At 39.6% G+C, this 17907-nt stretch overlaps 1 protein-coding gene across 9 annotated transcripts in view; it reads right to left on the bottom strand.

Annotated features, from left to right (window-relative positions):
• Nucleotides 1-17907, bottom strand: part of PEX5L (peroxisomal biogenesis factor 5 like) — a 597540-nt gene that overhangs the window by 46702 nt on the left and 532931 nt on the right. For all 9 annotated transcript variants that reach the window (XM_074367482.1, XM_074367503.1, XM_045511287.2 and 6 more), the window contains one exon: nt 13213-13308. In XM_074367482.1, the coding sequence (XP_074223583.1) occupies nt 13213-13308 (96 nt within the window). The remainder of the gene's footprint in view (nt 1-13212; nt 13309-17907) is intronic.

The raw sequence follows: 17907 nt of genomic DNA, 5'->3' as shown, positions 1-17907 counted from the left end.
CTGAAGAATGGTAGAGAAAATCTGGGGAGGAGGAAGAATATAATAAAAACATGAAAGGAATATTCAACCAATAATGAAATATATATAAATAAAATGTAAAAAATATTATAAGTTATTTAATTCAGTGGCCAATTAAGATGATAAATGACAGACAGAAATAGGAAAAAACTGAAATATGTATTTAGTAAGTAGAGAAGATGACTGCTTACCTATTAGAGATACGCTGCAATCCTAGTGATATCTTCTCTTTGAAATTATTATTCTTAGGTTAAGAAAAATAAAGGTTGAAAACATACTGTCCCTAAGAATGTCACAGGAACACAGAACTAGGAATGATTTTGGCAGAAACTGGAAAATATACTCTGGGCGATAGAGCAAAAAGTAAACTTGCATTTCTCCTTCGCAATTAGAACCTTGACAAGGAACTTGCTAGGTAAAGATCTGGTAAGTAGAGAAGTTAGTTAGGAGTGAAAAATGACCGAAGCCTGTGCGGTAAGTTCACGCAAGGAGCTCAGCAACAAATTCAATCAGAACCACATGTTCTCTTTGCCCACTGTGCCTTAAATTGCTGCAGCAGGAATTTAGATTAGACATAAAGAAAGTATATTCTGATTGAAATGATTGCAAGACATTGAAATGGGTCACCTAGGAAAGTTTTGGAATTATTTCCTAGCAATTGCTAAAAATAGAACTGATACTCAGGGATGGCCCTAGGCAAATGTGGAGAATCACAGACTCACAGACCGTCACAGCAGAAGACAGCCTTAGAAATCATCGAATCCAGAGGTTCCCCAAAATTGTCTTCACACTGAATCACCTGGGGATCTTTTCAAAATTCCCAAACCCAGGCCACAGCCAGGGCAAATGCAGTCATGGTCTCTTGGAGTGGGACAGGCATCAGGATTTTTGGAAGCCCCCCAGGTATTTCCAGTGGGCAGCCTAGTTAGGGTCCTGTGGATCCAATTAATGGTCTTAGGTCACAGGTGAAGAAATCGAGGCCCAGAGGGGAAACGGGATGTTTTCAAGCCTGCCAAGGCAGCAAGTGGCCCAGGAGAAACAGAGCTCAAGTCTCCTGACCCTGATCTGATACACAGGGTATGTTTTAAGAGAAGAAAAAAAAACTTATTTTATGTTTATGAAATCAATACATTACCATTATGGAGTTTTAAAAAACCATTGAAATTACCAATGAAAATTAATAATCTCTCCATCTCACTATTCAGAGATAAGTTATGAATTACTGCTGATACTTTGCATTTCCTTCTACTCTTTTCTCAAAGTCCATGTGTACTTTTAAATTTTTGCAAAATTTAGGATCACCCCTAAGAGCGTGGCAGTGGGCTTTCTGGAAATCGAGGGAGCTAGAGGTACTGATGGTGTTGGGTGAGGCTGGGGCACATCTCTGCTGTTTTCTCCCCCTTCTTGATGGACACACAGCCTGAGGCCCCATCTCTCCAGACACTTGCATTTAGCCTGAGAACCAAATGGTTTCAGGATGGACTATGTAAGTTCTTCCTGAGTAAAGACACAAGCCCATATAGATTTAGTGTCACCAACAGCCATGCACCCATACTAGGGATGCTAGGGGAAGTCAGACTGAGAAGCTGCATCTGCCCCACGCATGTAGTCACTTCACTTCCATTATGCTTGTGGTCCTTGCTGGAATAAGTCAGGACCTCACCTGAATTTACAGTGGGCTGTGTGTATTTGTGTGCATGTGTGTTCTCACCCATCTCAGGCAACCTGAACAGTGCAAAGCTATTATTTTGAACAGGATAAATCTTTATCATTGATCCAACTGATCACTGTGACTTGACAGGTCCATAAAATCAAACTTCACTAAACACAAGACATAATTCCAATTTTGAAGACTATATTGTATTATTGGCACCTGGCCAGTTAAAACTAAAACCTAATTTATGAGGCAACTCATAAATGTGATGCTCACAATTCAACATCTGTTCACCACAGGTAGAGAATAAAGGCTTTACTATCAAAAGTCAGCTTATTTTGGAAAAGAAGACTCTATTCAGAATACCAAATGAGTCATAAGAAATTATTTATTTAGACAAGGAAGTGGCTAACTTTAAATGTAGCTTCCTCAACTGTATTCTTTACAGCTGTGGCTTCAATAAACACTGTTACCATCACACAAACACATCTGAGTTTAAATTAGGGGAAACACACTCAGACTGATTTTACCTCCTCTTTGAAAATGCAAAATTTTTTCACATTTAGGTTTAAAAGCAGAGTGATCTCCGTACCTCCCTTCTGTATTCAGATCAGGTAGTGAATCTTGTGTACGTCTGCGTTTTCACTCCAGAGCCACGCAGGACACAGACATGGATTATTTGACTGCTCATCCCTTTTCTACGCTTACCCAAGCTTTTCGACACAGGCAGCAAATAGTGTTTAATAACCATAATATTCTGATTTGGGGGCTTGAGTTGAGGTTGTTTATTTATTCATTTTTACTCTTTGGATACAAGGTAAACTAGGATGGAATATCCCTGGAAGCTTTTTATCCTCAGATTTCACCATGCCATTCAGTTTTGTTTTGTTTTTTTTTACGGGAAATCAAAATTTTCTCCAATTATTTGTATATGGCTCATGTATGATATTGATAATTTCTAGCTATGTTTTTAATACCTCTCTACCTTTTACTTACTCTCTCTCCATGCCTCCAACCCTCTTGGCCCATTAAATACAGCTGCCTTTGTCAGAGGTTGATGTGTGTTTCAATGAATATCAAGTCATTTTAATACAAATTAAAATCAATATATTACATAAAGAAATCTGATATCCTGGGAACTATAAAAAACATTGATAAAGAAAATCAAGAATGGGAAAGATATCCCATGCTTTTGGATTGGAAGAATGAATACAGTTAAAATGGCCATACCATCCAAAGCAATCTACAGATTTAATGCAATCCTTATGAAATTACTCATGACATTTTTCACAGCACTAGAACAAATAACCCTAAAATTTACATGAGACTGCAAAAGACCCAGAATTACCAAAACAATCTTGAGGGAAATGAACAAAGCTGGAGGCACAACCCTCCTAGACTTCAGAAAATTCTACATAGATATAGTAATCAAAACAGCATGGTATTGGTACAAAAACAGACATATAGATCAATGAACAGAAATAAAGACCTCAGAAATAAACCCACACACCTATGGTTAATTAATCTTTAACAAAGGAGGCAAGAATATATAATTGGGAAAAGACAGTTCAGCAAGTGGTGTTGGGAAAGCTGGACAGCTGCATGTAAATCAGTGAAGTTAGAACACTCCCTCACACCTTACACAGAAATAAATTCAAAATGGCTTAAACACTTAAACATAAGACATAACGCCATAAGCTTCCTAGAAGAGAACATAGGCAAAACATTCTCTGATATAAATCGTAGCAATGTTTTCTTAGGTCAGCCTCCCAAGAAAATAGAAATAAAAGCAAAAATAAACAAATGAGACCTAATCAAACTTACAAGCTTTTGCACAGCAAAGGAAACCATAAACAAAAAGGCAACCTATGAACTGGGAGAAAATATTTGCAAACAATGTGACCAACAAGAGCTTAATTTCCAAAATATCCAAACAGCTCATACAACTTAATAACAAAAAAAACACCCAATCAAAAAATAGGCAGAAGACCTAAATAGTCATTTATCCAAAGAAGACATACAGATGGCCAGAAGGTACATGAAAAGATGCTCAACATGGCTAATTATTAGAGAAATGCAAATCAAAACTACAATGACAGAAGTTCAGAATGACCATTGTCAAAAAGTGTACAAATAACAAATGCTCTAGAAGGTGTGGAGAAAAGGGAACCTTCAGACTGTTGGTGGAAATGTAAATTGGCACAGCCAGTGGAGAACAGTACGGAAGTTTCTTAAAAAAATAAAAATAGAGTTACCATATTATCCAGCAACCTCAGTCCCAGGCATATATCCATAAAAGATGAAAATTCTAATTTGAAAAAATACTTGCACCCCAATGTTCATAGCAGCACTACTTCTAATAGCCAAAACATGGAAGCAACTGAAGTGTCTATTGACAGATGAATGGATAAAGATGTGGTATATATATGCAATGAAATATTACATAGCTGTAAAAAATATGCCATTTGCAGCAATATGGATGGATCCAGAGATGATCATACTAAGCGAAGTCAGAGAAAGACAAATATTATATGATACCACTTATATATATAATCTAAAAACCAGTAAAAATGAAGTTACTTACAAAACAGAAACAGACTCAGACATAGAAAACAAACTTAAGGTTACCAATGGAGAAAGAGGGGAGGGATAAATTGGGACTATGGGATTAGCTGATACACACTACTATATATAAAATAGATAAACCAACAAGGATTTACTGTTTAGCACAGGGAACTATATTCGATATCCTGTAATAAACTATAATGGAAAATAATCAAAAAAAGAATATAGTATATATGTATAACTGAATCACTTTGTTGTACACTCAAAACTAACGCAATATTTTAAATCAACTATACTTCAATAAAAAAAGAAAAATCTGATGTAAGAAAAGAAAAAGAAATCCCTAACCAAATTCCAAGTCTGAGTAACTTTTAATGTTGTTTACTCTCTGAATCCAGAAGTTTCTCCCTTTATCAACAGCTCCAGGGGAATGTACAAATGCAGCTTCGAGTTCTGCCTGCAAGTAATCAGCTGCATATGTTTGGGCAAGTTCCATAGTGTCTCTGGATTTCAGCCCCTCCGTAAGGTGATGAGGTGAGCACTATGAATCCCTGGCATGAAGCACAAACTAAAATGGCCTGTGACATCTCTCACTGTTAAGTACCAGAGGTTCCAGAGAAGACTGGGGATCTCTGGGAATGTCATTAAGACCCGTGTCGGCTAATCTTTTGTATCAACTCGACTGGGCCATAGAGTACCCAGATGTTTGGTTAAACATCCCTGCGTGTGCCTGTTTCTATATGAGATTAGCATTTGAATTGGTAGACTGAGTAAAGCACTGGCCCTCTCCAATGTAGGTGGCCATCACCTAATCTGTTGAGGGCCTGAATAGAACAAAAAGGCAGAGGAAGGAAGAATTCCTTCTTTCTCTTGTCTGCTGAGCTACAACATGGTCTCCTGTCCTCAGACTGGGACTTACACCATTGAGTCTTCTGGTCCTCAGGCCTTTAGATTTGGACCGGAACTCCACCACCAGCTTTCCTGGGTCTCTAGCTTGCAGCTGGCAGACTGTGGGACTTCTCAGCCTCCATAATCCTGTGAGCCAATTATTTATAATAAATCTCAGTCTCTCTGTCTGCCTTTATCTATATATCCTACTGGTTGTGTTTCTCTGGAGACCCCTGACTGATATAAGATCTAAGGGGCAGATGACCGATCATCTGGGAGGAAGAAGGAAGACTGGTTACCCTCATGGAAAAGGACCACTTTCTTAATCAATAGAAAATATTTATGTATTGAACATCAGCTGTGTATCAACACTGTGTGGTATACTATACGCCCTAGTCACATGAATAAAGGAAATCCAATTTGCCCACAGGGAGTTTATTGATTATTTACTGAACCCTGTAGGGTTGAGTTTGGTGTTCTACTTATTAAATCAACGAGCAGTTTAAGTTTTTGTCATTAAAAAAGAGAGATCTCTCATCATCCAGTATCTTGATTTTATAAAAAGTCATTTAAAATCAAAATGGAAAGATGGCTCTACTGACCTGAACACAGTACTAAAGACTAGAATTATTTTAACCCCTGACTTTGCTATTTGACAAGAATAAGGCATTAACCAACCTGCAGATCTCATTTTTCTTCCTTTACGATAAACCAGGAACAATGATATTCAACATCACAGGAAGCTTTGTAGAAAGCCGGTGATTGGGTTACATGGCACGGCACTGCTAAGCAAGAGGTGGGGTTCTGAATGTTCCAGATGAGTAGAAGGATGTTATTCCTCCCACAGAAATAAAATTCCTAGAAAATTATTTAATAATTGGTCCTAAAAGTTAAAAAATCTAGGAAAGAGAAAAAGAGATTGAGAAAGAGAGGATTTCTAACTTTCATACAAATATCAGAGCTGCACGGTGCGCGCGGCACAGACTGCTAGCCGTCAGTCAAGACGCAACTTCCTTTCCTGACAGAACTGTGGTCGTTTCGCAGCCTCCCCTGCGGTTTGGGTGGGGGAGGTGTGGTGGTGGTGTGGGTGCTTAACTGAGCTCCAGCCAGTAGACCGTGAGCAGATGTGACCTGGGCCTGAACTTTGAGGAAAGTGGGTCTGCCTCCACCTCTCCTTGCCTTCGTAGGGGCTGGAGACACACACCTGCAACGTGGCTTTGACCATGCAGGGGAGGATAACACCCCAAGGTCAAGGGGAAACAAACTGCAGGGAACGCAGGGCCCTGAGCGGTGGCATGGAAGAGATCTGCCTGCTAGTCTGGGAGTGAAGGGAATTTAGCTAAGCTACTTTTTGGTCTGGAGCTTGTCTACACATGATAGTCTAGAAGACCAGTCTGTGGATAACTGAAGTTTTTTTAAAATGGGTCAAGTCAAAGATTTATTTACTTTAGTATTTACACAGAGGATATCAAGGGGCAGGGAAAGATTTTGGTAGCCGTTCAAAACACCGACTTAAAAAATTATCAGTGAACTCTAAATATCTCTCTTCCTTTAAATGAATTGCTTATCCATAAATTTATCTAAGACCATCTCACACCTCTTTATACTTCCACCCATATCACCTATGAGGGTTTATCACTAGTCACTCAACAATATTTCTCATCTATGCTTCATACTGTTTTTGGAAATCAACTTTTCTTTGTTTAAAATGGAAGGACATTGAATCATTTTGAGAGCACAGCCGCCAGTTTCCCAATGAACTCGCAGCACATCTAATCTTTATGTGATCTATCTACAATTTGACATGGGAAACACGATAGCTAACATGATGTGCTAAGCTTTAGGAAAAATGTATCTCAAGCAGTTAACCTCAAGATTCCTTCAACATTGCCCAAAGAATGTCTCCACATATTTTCAGAAGATTTTCTCTTTTTTGGAAATTGAATCTAAGTCAGAATGATTTAAGTAGTGTTTAATCCATTAATCTCTTCCTCCTACTTCAAAAAGGTGACACTGTCATAGAAAGCAAGAGAAAATACGAGGGGGTGGCAGAGACAGATAATCTTCTTGGTAGGAGGGCACCCAAGTCAGCAGTTTCTTACATAATCCTGTATTAATAAAAGCAGTTCAAGAATGGTCTCCAATTTTCTTCAATCATTTAATATTTCTGAGTTGCCTATCAGATCCATGGTGTATACACAGAGAATAACTTCAGGTGGAAACAAAATTTCTGTATGGAAAGAATTCTTAAGTTTATGTCACTAGAGCCGGGTTTGGTTGTACGTTGTTTTGAACATGACACTTCTTGGTTAAACTTAACAGAGATAAAGGTCACTTACACATCTAGACCAAAGAATTACTAGTTAGCATTGAACTCTTTCATTATCCATGTTTTTAAACAGTCATTACTAATTTGCCTTTGTTTTTTCATCCAGTGCTACTGAGGGAAAGTTAGCCCCAGGTCTGAAGAGGGGTTATCTTGTGAGCTGTGTCCCCTGAGACAGGACACAGAAATGGGAAGTCAGGAGGCAGCTTTCAGTGAGGCTTGACAGGGCACAAGTTTGTCTTCTATTAGTCAGCAAGTTCTGGTATTTCTGAAGCACGCATGAAAGAGGTGCTTAGATAAAATAGATGCATTAGAGGAATAAATTGCTAATTTGTTCATTTATTTATCCAGCAGAAGTTTGCGGCGCCTTGTTCTGCTTCAGCCTCTCTGAAAGGTGCTAAGAGCATCTAGCAAGATGAGACACGATCCCACGTGTAAGAAGTCAAAATTTAGCAGGAGATGGACGTGTAAATCCATAATGACACCGTGGGATAAGCTGCACGTGGTGATCTCCTGAGCTGCAAATATCTGCCATTCTCCCCGATCTTTAAGGGCAGAGCTGTCTTACTCATTTTCTATTCCTAGTCCCTCGCCGAGCGCATGGCCCACAGAAAGAGCTTAAACATGTCTGACTAGTCTGTTGCTACATGCAGTTTATTTTGAAGTCTGAGGCACCTCGAGAGGCTGACTAGCTAAACACAGTACCAGAAAGACTCACAGAGTAAACAATCTTATGGTTACTGGGGAAAGGGTGGGGGGGAATATTTGGTAGTTTGAAATTTACAAATGTTAGCCAATATATATATATAAATAGGTTAAAAAGTTTCTTCTGTATTGCACAGGGAACTAAGTTCAGTATCTTGTAATATCCTTTAATGAAAAAAAAAAAAAAAAAAAGAAAACAAAACAGAAAAAAACACAGTACCAGATGCTGCCTGGCTCCCTCCCTCCCTAACAGTGATGAGAGGTCTTCCTGATGTGTGGGTGTGGGTGTGCTGACTGCCCACGTGACCTCCACTCGCCTCCGCGGATGCAGCATAGTTCTCTCTAGGCCTTACTGAGCCTCTGGGGCTTCTCCCGGCTTCTCCCTCCTGCGCCTCCCTGTGCATCTTTCCCAGGGAACTCATTGTAGCTGATGGTGCATTTAGGCTGCGGGCTAGGAAGAAAATCCAGGAGGAGGCATGGAGGAAGTCCCTCCAGGAAAGAGGCTTTTTTTTTTTTAAAGCCCCAAAATAGAAATATTTGGCTCTTTGTCCTAAAATTTACAATACTTTAAGCTGAGATGAATTTTCAGTGATTTTTCAATAAAATGTAAGGTATGGAGGCAAAAAGGTTCACCCATACAAGGCCTTGCTAGATCTAACCGTTCAACTTGCACTTGAACAATGTTAGCTTGTGCACCTGAACAGGTTTCCAGGTCACTGAAGACATGCAATCAGTGTGCACGTGGTGCTCATTGCCTTCCCTCTAGCAGAAAAGATTGTATTTTAGGGCATTTGAGCTCAATGTTAGTTGAATTGCATATTGTCGGGTATTACGTAGTGTAAATATTGACTAGTTTGTTCCACGCAAAATATAAAACATGCCTAACGTTATTCCATGGCACGATGGGCTGGTGTTACCCGCATTGTTATAAATGCATCTCACTGACCGACACTGAGACCAAGACCAGCCACAGACACTTCAGCACAGTCCCTGGCAGAAACCTGCACGCCACAGATGAAATTGTTTACATCAGCTGTGAAAATGCAAACACTAAATTACATCAGAAGGCGATATGGCCCTTTATAGGAAACAATAGATAGAAGTGTTGTTCACATTAGGCAATTAACAATTATCTGTTAATTTGAAAAATATTTATTCAATAGTTACTAAGTACCAGGCATTGTTCTAGATCTTGGGGTACAATGTTAAATAAGAGACAAGATCCCTTTTCTCACAGAGGTTACATTTGAGAGTGGAGAGCCAGACAACAAACAGATAAATGAAAACAAGTAAGAAAAGACAAAGTGATAAATATAAGGGGGGAAAACAAAACTCTGGGCGCTGTGATAGCAACTGGTGGTCAGGTTCGGCTCTGAGTGTCTGAGGCTCTGACACTCAGGCTAGAACTTGAATGACAGGAAGGAACCTGCCACAGGAGGATCTAGGGGAAGAGTATGCCCCACAGCGGAAAGCCAGCATGGAGACAGCGGGCAGTGAGGCTGCTGTGCAGGATGAACAGAGCACGGCAGTGCCCCCGGGGCTCACGTGGGGACGAGGAGCAGAGGAGCTGGAAAGGGGATCAGGTGCCAGGTCATGAGACAGAATGATGACCAAAAAAATCAGGGTTTAAGAATGGGATAGAATGTGGAATAGAAGGAAAACTGGAATCAGAGGATATAAAAATGGAGAGTCTGCAAAAATTCAGCTTGCTCCAGGCATGGTTTCCATCTGGGTCTTACTAGCATTTAGAACAGTCTCTGATGAAGCCAATCTGCACTGCCATTCTTTATTGGTCTTCAGATGAAAAATGTGACACTTTTAGTTCTTTTGAGAATCTTAGATTCCACTACAGGGTCTGTAACTCACCACTTTTCCCTTGATTACCAACATAATACGTGTTTATGATGGAACATTTGGAAAATGCAGATAAGCTAATGGAAGAAATAAAATCACTCTAAATCCAGCCACTCAGGGATAACTACTGTTAACATTTGGGCACAGACTCTCTTTATGCTTCTATAGTGCAGTGATTTAGAATCTGGGCTCTGAGTCTGGGTGAAAAATCATGGCTTTGTAACCTGCTAAATGAGGGTTGTTCATTTCTCAGTCTATCTTAATCGCTTATAAAATGCCACATAACTGTACACAATATCTCGTAAGCCTGTTTTCTCATCTGCAGAATGAGAACAGTAATAATATCTTGGTCATAGGACTGCTGTGAGGATTAAATGCGAATCCACGCAATGTTCCTGAGGTAGTGCCTGGCACACAGGGTGGACTCAAACATGTTAGGTATTATGCTATTAACATTTTATGAAGTTGGGATCATACTGTAAAACTGTCAGCATATAAACTACTATTTCAATTATCACTAGATATTTTTTCATTATCTTAAATATTTTTCTATGTAGTTTTTAATGGTTACATAGCATTTTACTACAGCGATAGTAATTTAGTTAATTCTCTGTTATGGGACACTTGGGCTATTTCCAAATTTTCACTATTAAAAAAATTCTACAGATAAAATATTGCAAACTTTCATGGTTATTTCTCTAGGATAAATTCTAAGAGGTGGCTGGGTCAAGGGGCAGGTATATTTCCAAGACTCTTTGAAGCACTTTATTATGTCTTCTACTATGGACTTTGATTATACCCTGGGTAACAGTAATGTTGGGAAGTAAGTAAGTAGTTCACAGATGTGTGCATTTTTGTATGTCTGATTTACCATGAGCCTAGTGAAATACAGTCTCACCCCAACCTTGTGCCTTTTTTCTCCACACTGTTCACACCTTCTGGTCAGCATCAACCTTCCTCATTCCTTAAGGAAGCTACTCAGTTCTGGGCTTCTAGCTGAGCAAATTTGCTTACCAGTTTCTGATCTACTGAAAATTCTTACTTATCATTCACTTTACCTGAAGCTATAAACTTATAGCGTTTTTAGTATATTAGAAATCCAAGCCCCTCATCTTAACATTAAGAAACTAGTAGAGGGAGCAAGTGATTTGTCCAGTTGGTCATCTGGTCCAGGCCATTGTTAGACAGCTACTCAAAGCTGGCTCATTTCTTTATCTTTAGTACGGAGTTCAACAGCCAGCACATGTAGACAGCCAGTAATGTTTGCTGAATGACTACCTGAAAAAACGTATAGCCTTTTAGGATTTTGTAGCTGGAGGGGACCATAGAGGTGTGGAAAATGAGATTCATGTTGGTTAATAAGATGTTCTTTAGTTATTAGTGACAGGTTGGAATAACAACTCAGGTCTCCTAACTCCCAGGAGAGACAAGGAGAAGCCAGGAGAAAAAAAGGCTTTCTGGGGTGAGATGGGCGTCATGTAAAGAGATTCAACTCATTCTGCCTTGTTCTGGGAGGGCGAAGCCAGGGATAAGCAAAGCTGGTAGTGGCTAGGGGGCAAATTTCAGGGAAGAGCTTTTTAATAGTTAAGATTGTCCAAAACCGAAATAGGTTTTCTTGAAAAGAAGTGAGTTGCCCCTAATTGGAAGTGTTCAAGTAGAAACAGGTGTGTTTCAATAAATAACTTGTCAATTATGTTTGAAAAGAGAAAAAAATTGTTTTGCGTATCTGGTGGAGACAGATGACTTCTAAGGTCTCTACCAGAACTAAGATTAAGTGATTTTATGAATATATATGGATAGATAGATGGAGAATTTCCCTTGTTGCTATATTTCTTTGTAACTGTCTTTTGAGTGTGAACCCACTGTCTCTTCATTATAAATGGGACCAGATAAATTCTAAAGTCTTTACTGCCCTAAGATCCTATAGTTCTAAATACTCTTCTTTTTAGTGCTAATTCAGTGTGTACGCACAGTAGGAGTTCAAAAGATAAATTTAAATTTGCTCTTAAGTCTGGGAAAATCTACACTTTAAAGATAAACTGAGCTGCAGGCTCCATGCAGTTGAATAATTTGATTGAACTCAGCTGGTCTCAATCAAATCAGTTGATCACATTCAAGAACCCTAAATGTGCATTAACTATTTTTTAAACAAACAAACAAAAAGTTAAAATTAGAAGAAATTTGGGTGGGTTGCATTGTGATGAGATAAAAGTGTTACTGGGTTTCTGAATGATAAGAAATTTGGCTGGAATTATTTCCTAGAATATAAAGAATACTTTTAATTGCAAATATGATTTAATTGTACTTCAAGTATGGAGTTACTGAAAGATTGCCCACAGTACAATAATTCATCCAAATTCTAGTCTTAAGACACATAAATGAACCCTATTACAGAAATACTTTCAATTTTCAAGATTTCGTATCAGTAATAAAAATGGAGGTTCCGACAAGTTCATACTTGGGTTTGGGGAAAAGCTCCACTCTCAAATAGCAAACTAGCAAAGCTCCGGTGAGAATCAGAGGGCGTCTGTGACACATTCTGTGATTCTAACCAGGAAGCAAAGGGATACAAACAGCAAAGGATGCTGTTTTTTTGGCTTCCCTTTTTCCTTTCTTTCTCTCTCTCTCAGTAGAAGCCTAAATAAGGACGTTAATATTCAAATTAAGTATTTCATTTGACTTATCAACATTGTTACTGTTTTGGACACTCCTAACAGTAAAAAATTATGGCTCAAGTTGAGATGAGCTATCCAATTGCTTAGACTATCTCAGCCCTGCCGTTTTCCCCACCCACTTAGGAAAATGTATAATACTTCAGGCGCATCAAGACCTTCTAGATTTCAGACATTGTGCTAGATGCCACAGAGATAAAAACATCAGGCATGAACCTTGGCCTCACAGAAGCACAGCAAATACAGAGCACAGGTTCATCACGGAACCCAGACAAGGCTCAGAGTTCTTTCTGACCCAAGACTCCAGACAGCCGCTGCTCAGCTACCACAGAATTGGCATAAAAGATAACACCTATTAGTCACTCCTGTGGGAAGTCAAAAGTTTTCTAGTAACAGGTTTCATCCTAACAATCACAGTTATGGTTATTTCATGTCTAAAAAGCAAGACCCATTTCATAGTATCCTGCTGAAGTCTGAGTTTTTCTGAATTCCACTCTCAGAAACATGAAACACAAAAACAAACAAGTTACCTCCACTGCTGCTTTTGCCCTTTCAAATTCCTCTTCTAAGGAGTGGTTTCTGGAAAGCAAAGCGCTTCCCCAGCGCTGTTCCTTGGTCAGTCGAGCCTGAAATAAACCAAACACGTGGTGTTATAGTTTTGGAATCACGTAATACAAAAATGCAAATATTTTTCCTTTTCCCATAGTCCCCTAGAGTTTAAGAACCTGCAACTGATGTCATTTTTGTACTACTTTGCGAGCATGACGTTGCCCAAACGGGAAAGACGCCAAAACGTGTACAAGTCCCGGAACAGTGGAGCTCAGCTCTGGTCCTATTAAAACCAACGCCTAGGCTCAACCTCCCAAAGATCTTACTTCTCATTGGTCTTCGTTCTGGGCGTTGCTATTTTAGTTAAGTCTCCCCATGTGATGCTAATATGTAGCTAGGAAGGAGAATCTCCGTTAGCGGGCTGGGCATAAAAGCTATCTGAGCTTTCAGCTTGTTAGGAGGACCAGCCTCATGTGAAACTGTGAAAGCTGCGGAGATGGACGGCAGCTGCCAGGTCTTTCTCCTTAGAAACACAGCAGGGCATCCTGCTGAATTCCCTTTCCTTGGCCTCCCCTCTTTTGGCACACACCTGCCTCATGTCCTGTGTCCTCAGGACGCTGCTCTCTGCTAAATAATAAAATCACTTAGGTAAAATCTCGTCTGGTAACACCAACTGCTTTTTCACAATTAACAGGTAATGTGATACAGAACTTGGCTAAATGCAAATATTTCCAGAAGATCCCCCATAAGGGGTTTGCTGAAATTAAAAGAAAATTATTACTTTTTAATTCCACAATGAATACATTCTTTTTGAAAAAAATTAATCATGAAGAAAGTGTAATGCTAGACCTTTTTTCTTTGAAGTAACATATATTTACACACCCGTAGATAGAATATTGCAATGTGTTTCAAAAATTCTTTTTAAACACAACTGGTATGCTATTCTGTGGCTTACTTTTTTCTACTCAACAATGTATCCTTCAGTCTCCACATTTCATTCATGTAGCTCTACCTCAGTCTTTCCCCAGTATTTCCTAGTAAGTATATACTGTACTTTGATCAGAATTCTCCTCATGAGAATTATCCCCGTGTTTCTGATTTTTCGCCACCTAATTGCTTGTTTTCTTGTCTATCTTGCTCTGCTGTGGGATCCACATGGGTAGGGTTTTTGTGTGGTAACTTCTGCAGTGGCCCAGACAGAGCCCAGGGCCTGACAAGAGATGTATGCCCAAGGACACTGAGGCCAGGCCTTGGGGAGGAGGAGGGGAGAGGCTTGCAGCGAAGTCTCCCTGCCCCTTTCACTGCGGGGGCAGGGTGGCTCCTTAGCCGATGTGGCAGACTGATGTTATGCAGGGATATTCAACCTCCGCTTCTACAGGAATTACTCGAACAGGCCTGGGTCCCAACCCAGACCAATGATATAATCTATGAAGCTGGGGTCCCCGGGCATTAAATGTTTGAAAAGCTCCTGTGGCGATTTTGAAAAGCAGTCATGTTTGAAAATCACTGTTCTACAGCAAAACATGGCTCGTCACCCAGCACTTACCATCTATGCTGCTCAGCCGTTTCTCAGTCTTTCTCCACCATCACTGGTCCTAAAGAGGAACCCCTCCCCCCGACCTTTTATGATTACACAGGAGTAAAACCAGGGCTCACTACATGCCAGATGCTGCTCCAAGCCCTTTACTTACTATAATTCATGCCTTTTCAACAACCTGAGGTAGGTATTACCATAAACTCCAAGACATTGAGGCACAGAGAGATTAATTAACTTGCCCCATGTCTCTCAGCTAGTAAGTGGCAGGGATGGTGCTTTGGGGCCGTGCTCATAACCACTGCCCTATAGTGCCTCTCACAGGAGGCTGTGCTCAACTGAACATTATAGAAGATGCAAAATAGAGAAAAGCTGTCCCTTGGAGGTTCATGCATGGTTGAGGGAGTCAGCCAAGAAGCCTTCAAGAATACTGTGGACTGAAAATAATAATGAAGTAATTATTAGGAAAACTTTTGAGCATAAACAATAGTCAGACTGTATTTTGCTTTAATGAATGTGAAAGGTTAATCTATTGGAACATTAATTTACGTTTTGTCCTCCTTGATGTATTCCCTGCCATATCCCTGGTATCTCCTGCAAAGAACAGGTGCTCCATAAATAATCAGTAAATATTTGTTGCAAATAATGCTGCTGGGAATATATGAGTGAATGAATTAAAGGCATTTCTCTCCCCAACTCCCAGAAGGAAGCTCTGTGTCCTCAGTCAAGGTCTTCTGACCAGTCCAGAGGCTAAGGAGGGTTTAGAGGAGATTGAGCGGGATTTGTCTTTCTGCCTGTGCCTGGAGTGGCAGAGTTCTGTGCCAGCAAGCCCTGGTTTTGGGGGGTAGGTAATGGAACTTTTTCTAATCCAGACAATTAAGACAGGGAGGGGGAGGGAATCTCCAAAAACATAAGCAAGATTGATCATCATGGGTCCCAGAGGTTAGGATGTGAACATGTCTTCTGGGGAGCCCCCATTCAGCCTACTGCCATCCTCATCTGACACTCTTGGGTGACTATTTTTGATCAACAAATATAAAGGTGCAGACGATTTATAACCTTTTAGAATTTATAGCTTGTTAGGGTGTTACAGCCTGGTAGAGAAGCTAACCTCAAAAATAATATGACTTTATTGTCTTGTTGAAAGTTAATTTTGTATCTAACCTGGTAAACTTATTTTGGCATTTCTTTCCCAACTGGCTACATAAATCTCTGTTCCTTAATCCTTTGCTTTTGCCTTCCTGCTGGTTCCTTCATTAATGAAATAAGCAAACAAATACATTTTAAAAATGTGGACATGTGGTAAGAAATATACTTCGTGCACTTATATAATAACGTCATGAATGACATTAGGAGAAGAAAGAATGCACTAATATTTTTGTCCCAAGCCACTTTCATTTATTAGAGGCACTTTTCAGCAGTGAAATACGATGTCTTTCCTGTGAAGCCTGACCTAACAGGACTCCATTACTGTCACTGGCTTCCTTTCATTAATGTTTCACGACCCAAGTGGATTATGAATCACAGGATGCAAAAGTCACCATATATCAGGAAGAAGGGGAAATCTCTCTCTCAGGAGTCGACTAGTTCGTATTCTCTTTACTACTTAAAACTGCAAGTGTAAATAGAATCTCACTGTGAAAATGAAATTTTATTTTGATAGCACAATTACTATTTAGGTAAGTGCTATTTTCTACATTGTTAGAAAAGCCTTATGTTATTACTAATTCAAATCTTATTGAGCTCACATTTTAAAGCTATTTACTTTGCCCAAGTAAGCATAAAATAAAAGTTATAAAATATAAGCAGATACTGAATGTAAACAGAGGCAGTTTTCAAGCTGAGAGCAGTATACATCTAAAGGTTCTGAAACTTTTTAGCAACTCAGCAGTGTGCCCAGCATGCTGATGTAGGACTGAGAACGAAATACAGATTACAGCACATAGTAAAGAGCAGCCTTCCTTTCAAGTAACATTTTTTTTTTACATCCAATTTCTTTACAGGCAAAACTGTAATACGGGAAAACAAATAAGTAATGCTTGTAAACTGCAGACATTTCTTAGTATTTAACTAGAGGAATGATAAGCCAGACAATTACACCCGTAAACTTGAGTTGCAGCTATTTTGGTGGCACAATGGCTGTCCCGGCAGGTCTCAAGCTTTCGTTCACATTGGAATCACCTGGAGGTCTTGCTCAAGCACAATCTGCAGGATCCACCCCCTGGGTTTCTGAGTCAGTAGGTGTGGGGTGGGGTCGTGGAATCATCATTTCTAACAAGTTTCCAGGTGACGCTGACACCGCTGTCTAGGGACAAAACACGCCCTGGGAACTTCTGATACTGCCATTGTGGGCACGTAGGTGGAACTCTGGAGCTCACAAATATATTCTGACGTAGGCATTTCTTTTCTTCTTTGTATGATTTTTAAAAATGCTCCGCAGTTAACAGCAACTTCCTGGAAGTGCCTTGGCTTTAAAAACAGCACTTTAATTGGTTTAAGCTAATTGGATTTTAGGGAATTACACTCTCAAGAGAAGAAAGCATTTAATTCCTCCAGCTGTTGATTGCACTGGATGATCGGAATTAGGTGAAGGGAAAGAAAAAAGCATGAAATAATTCTAAAAATAATGTTTCCTCTCTTTATTCAAAATTATGATTGTGATCAAAATTATGATTTGCACATTACTGTGTTTGTGGTTGTCCTGGCATAATTTTGTTGGCTAACCTCTGTATCAGTCATTCATAGCTTCTCGTACAATTGCCTTTACATTATTGCTAGAGGTGTTCCACCAAAACACATTTTTAAAAAGCTCAGCATCTTTCCAAAAGAAACTGAAGGAGAAAAGGGATCTGCTTAACCTAGAAAAGAAAAATATAACAACTAGCAGACCTTACACAACAGTCATTAAAGGCTTAATCTCTGAAGTCAGACTGCATGGGGCTAAATCCTGTTTTACCACTAACCACTACCTGGTGACCCTGGACAAATTACTTAATCTCAATAACCCTCAGTAGTTTCATTTGCAAAGGGCATAGTCACTCATAGAGTCCACAGAAGAACTGAGCGCAATAGTTCATATAAACACACACACGAAATGCTCAGTACAGAGTAAGTGCTCAATAAAACTGGCTTTGTTATGATC

Source organism: Camelus bactrianus, chromosome 1 (assembly GCF_048773025.1).
Source record: "Camelus bactrianus isolate YW-2024 breed Bactrian camel chromosome 1, ASM4877302v1, whole genome shotgun sequence".
NCBI lineage: Eukaryota > Metazoa > Chordata > Mammalia > Artiodactyla > Camelidae > Camelus > Camelus bactrianus.
The sequence above is the reverse complement of the archived record's forward strand: the minus strand, read 5'-3'. Positions and strand labels throughout refer to the sequence as shown.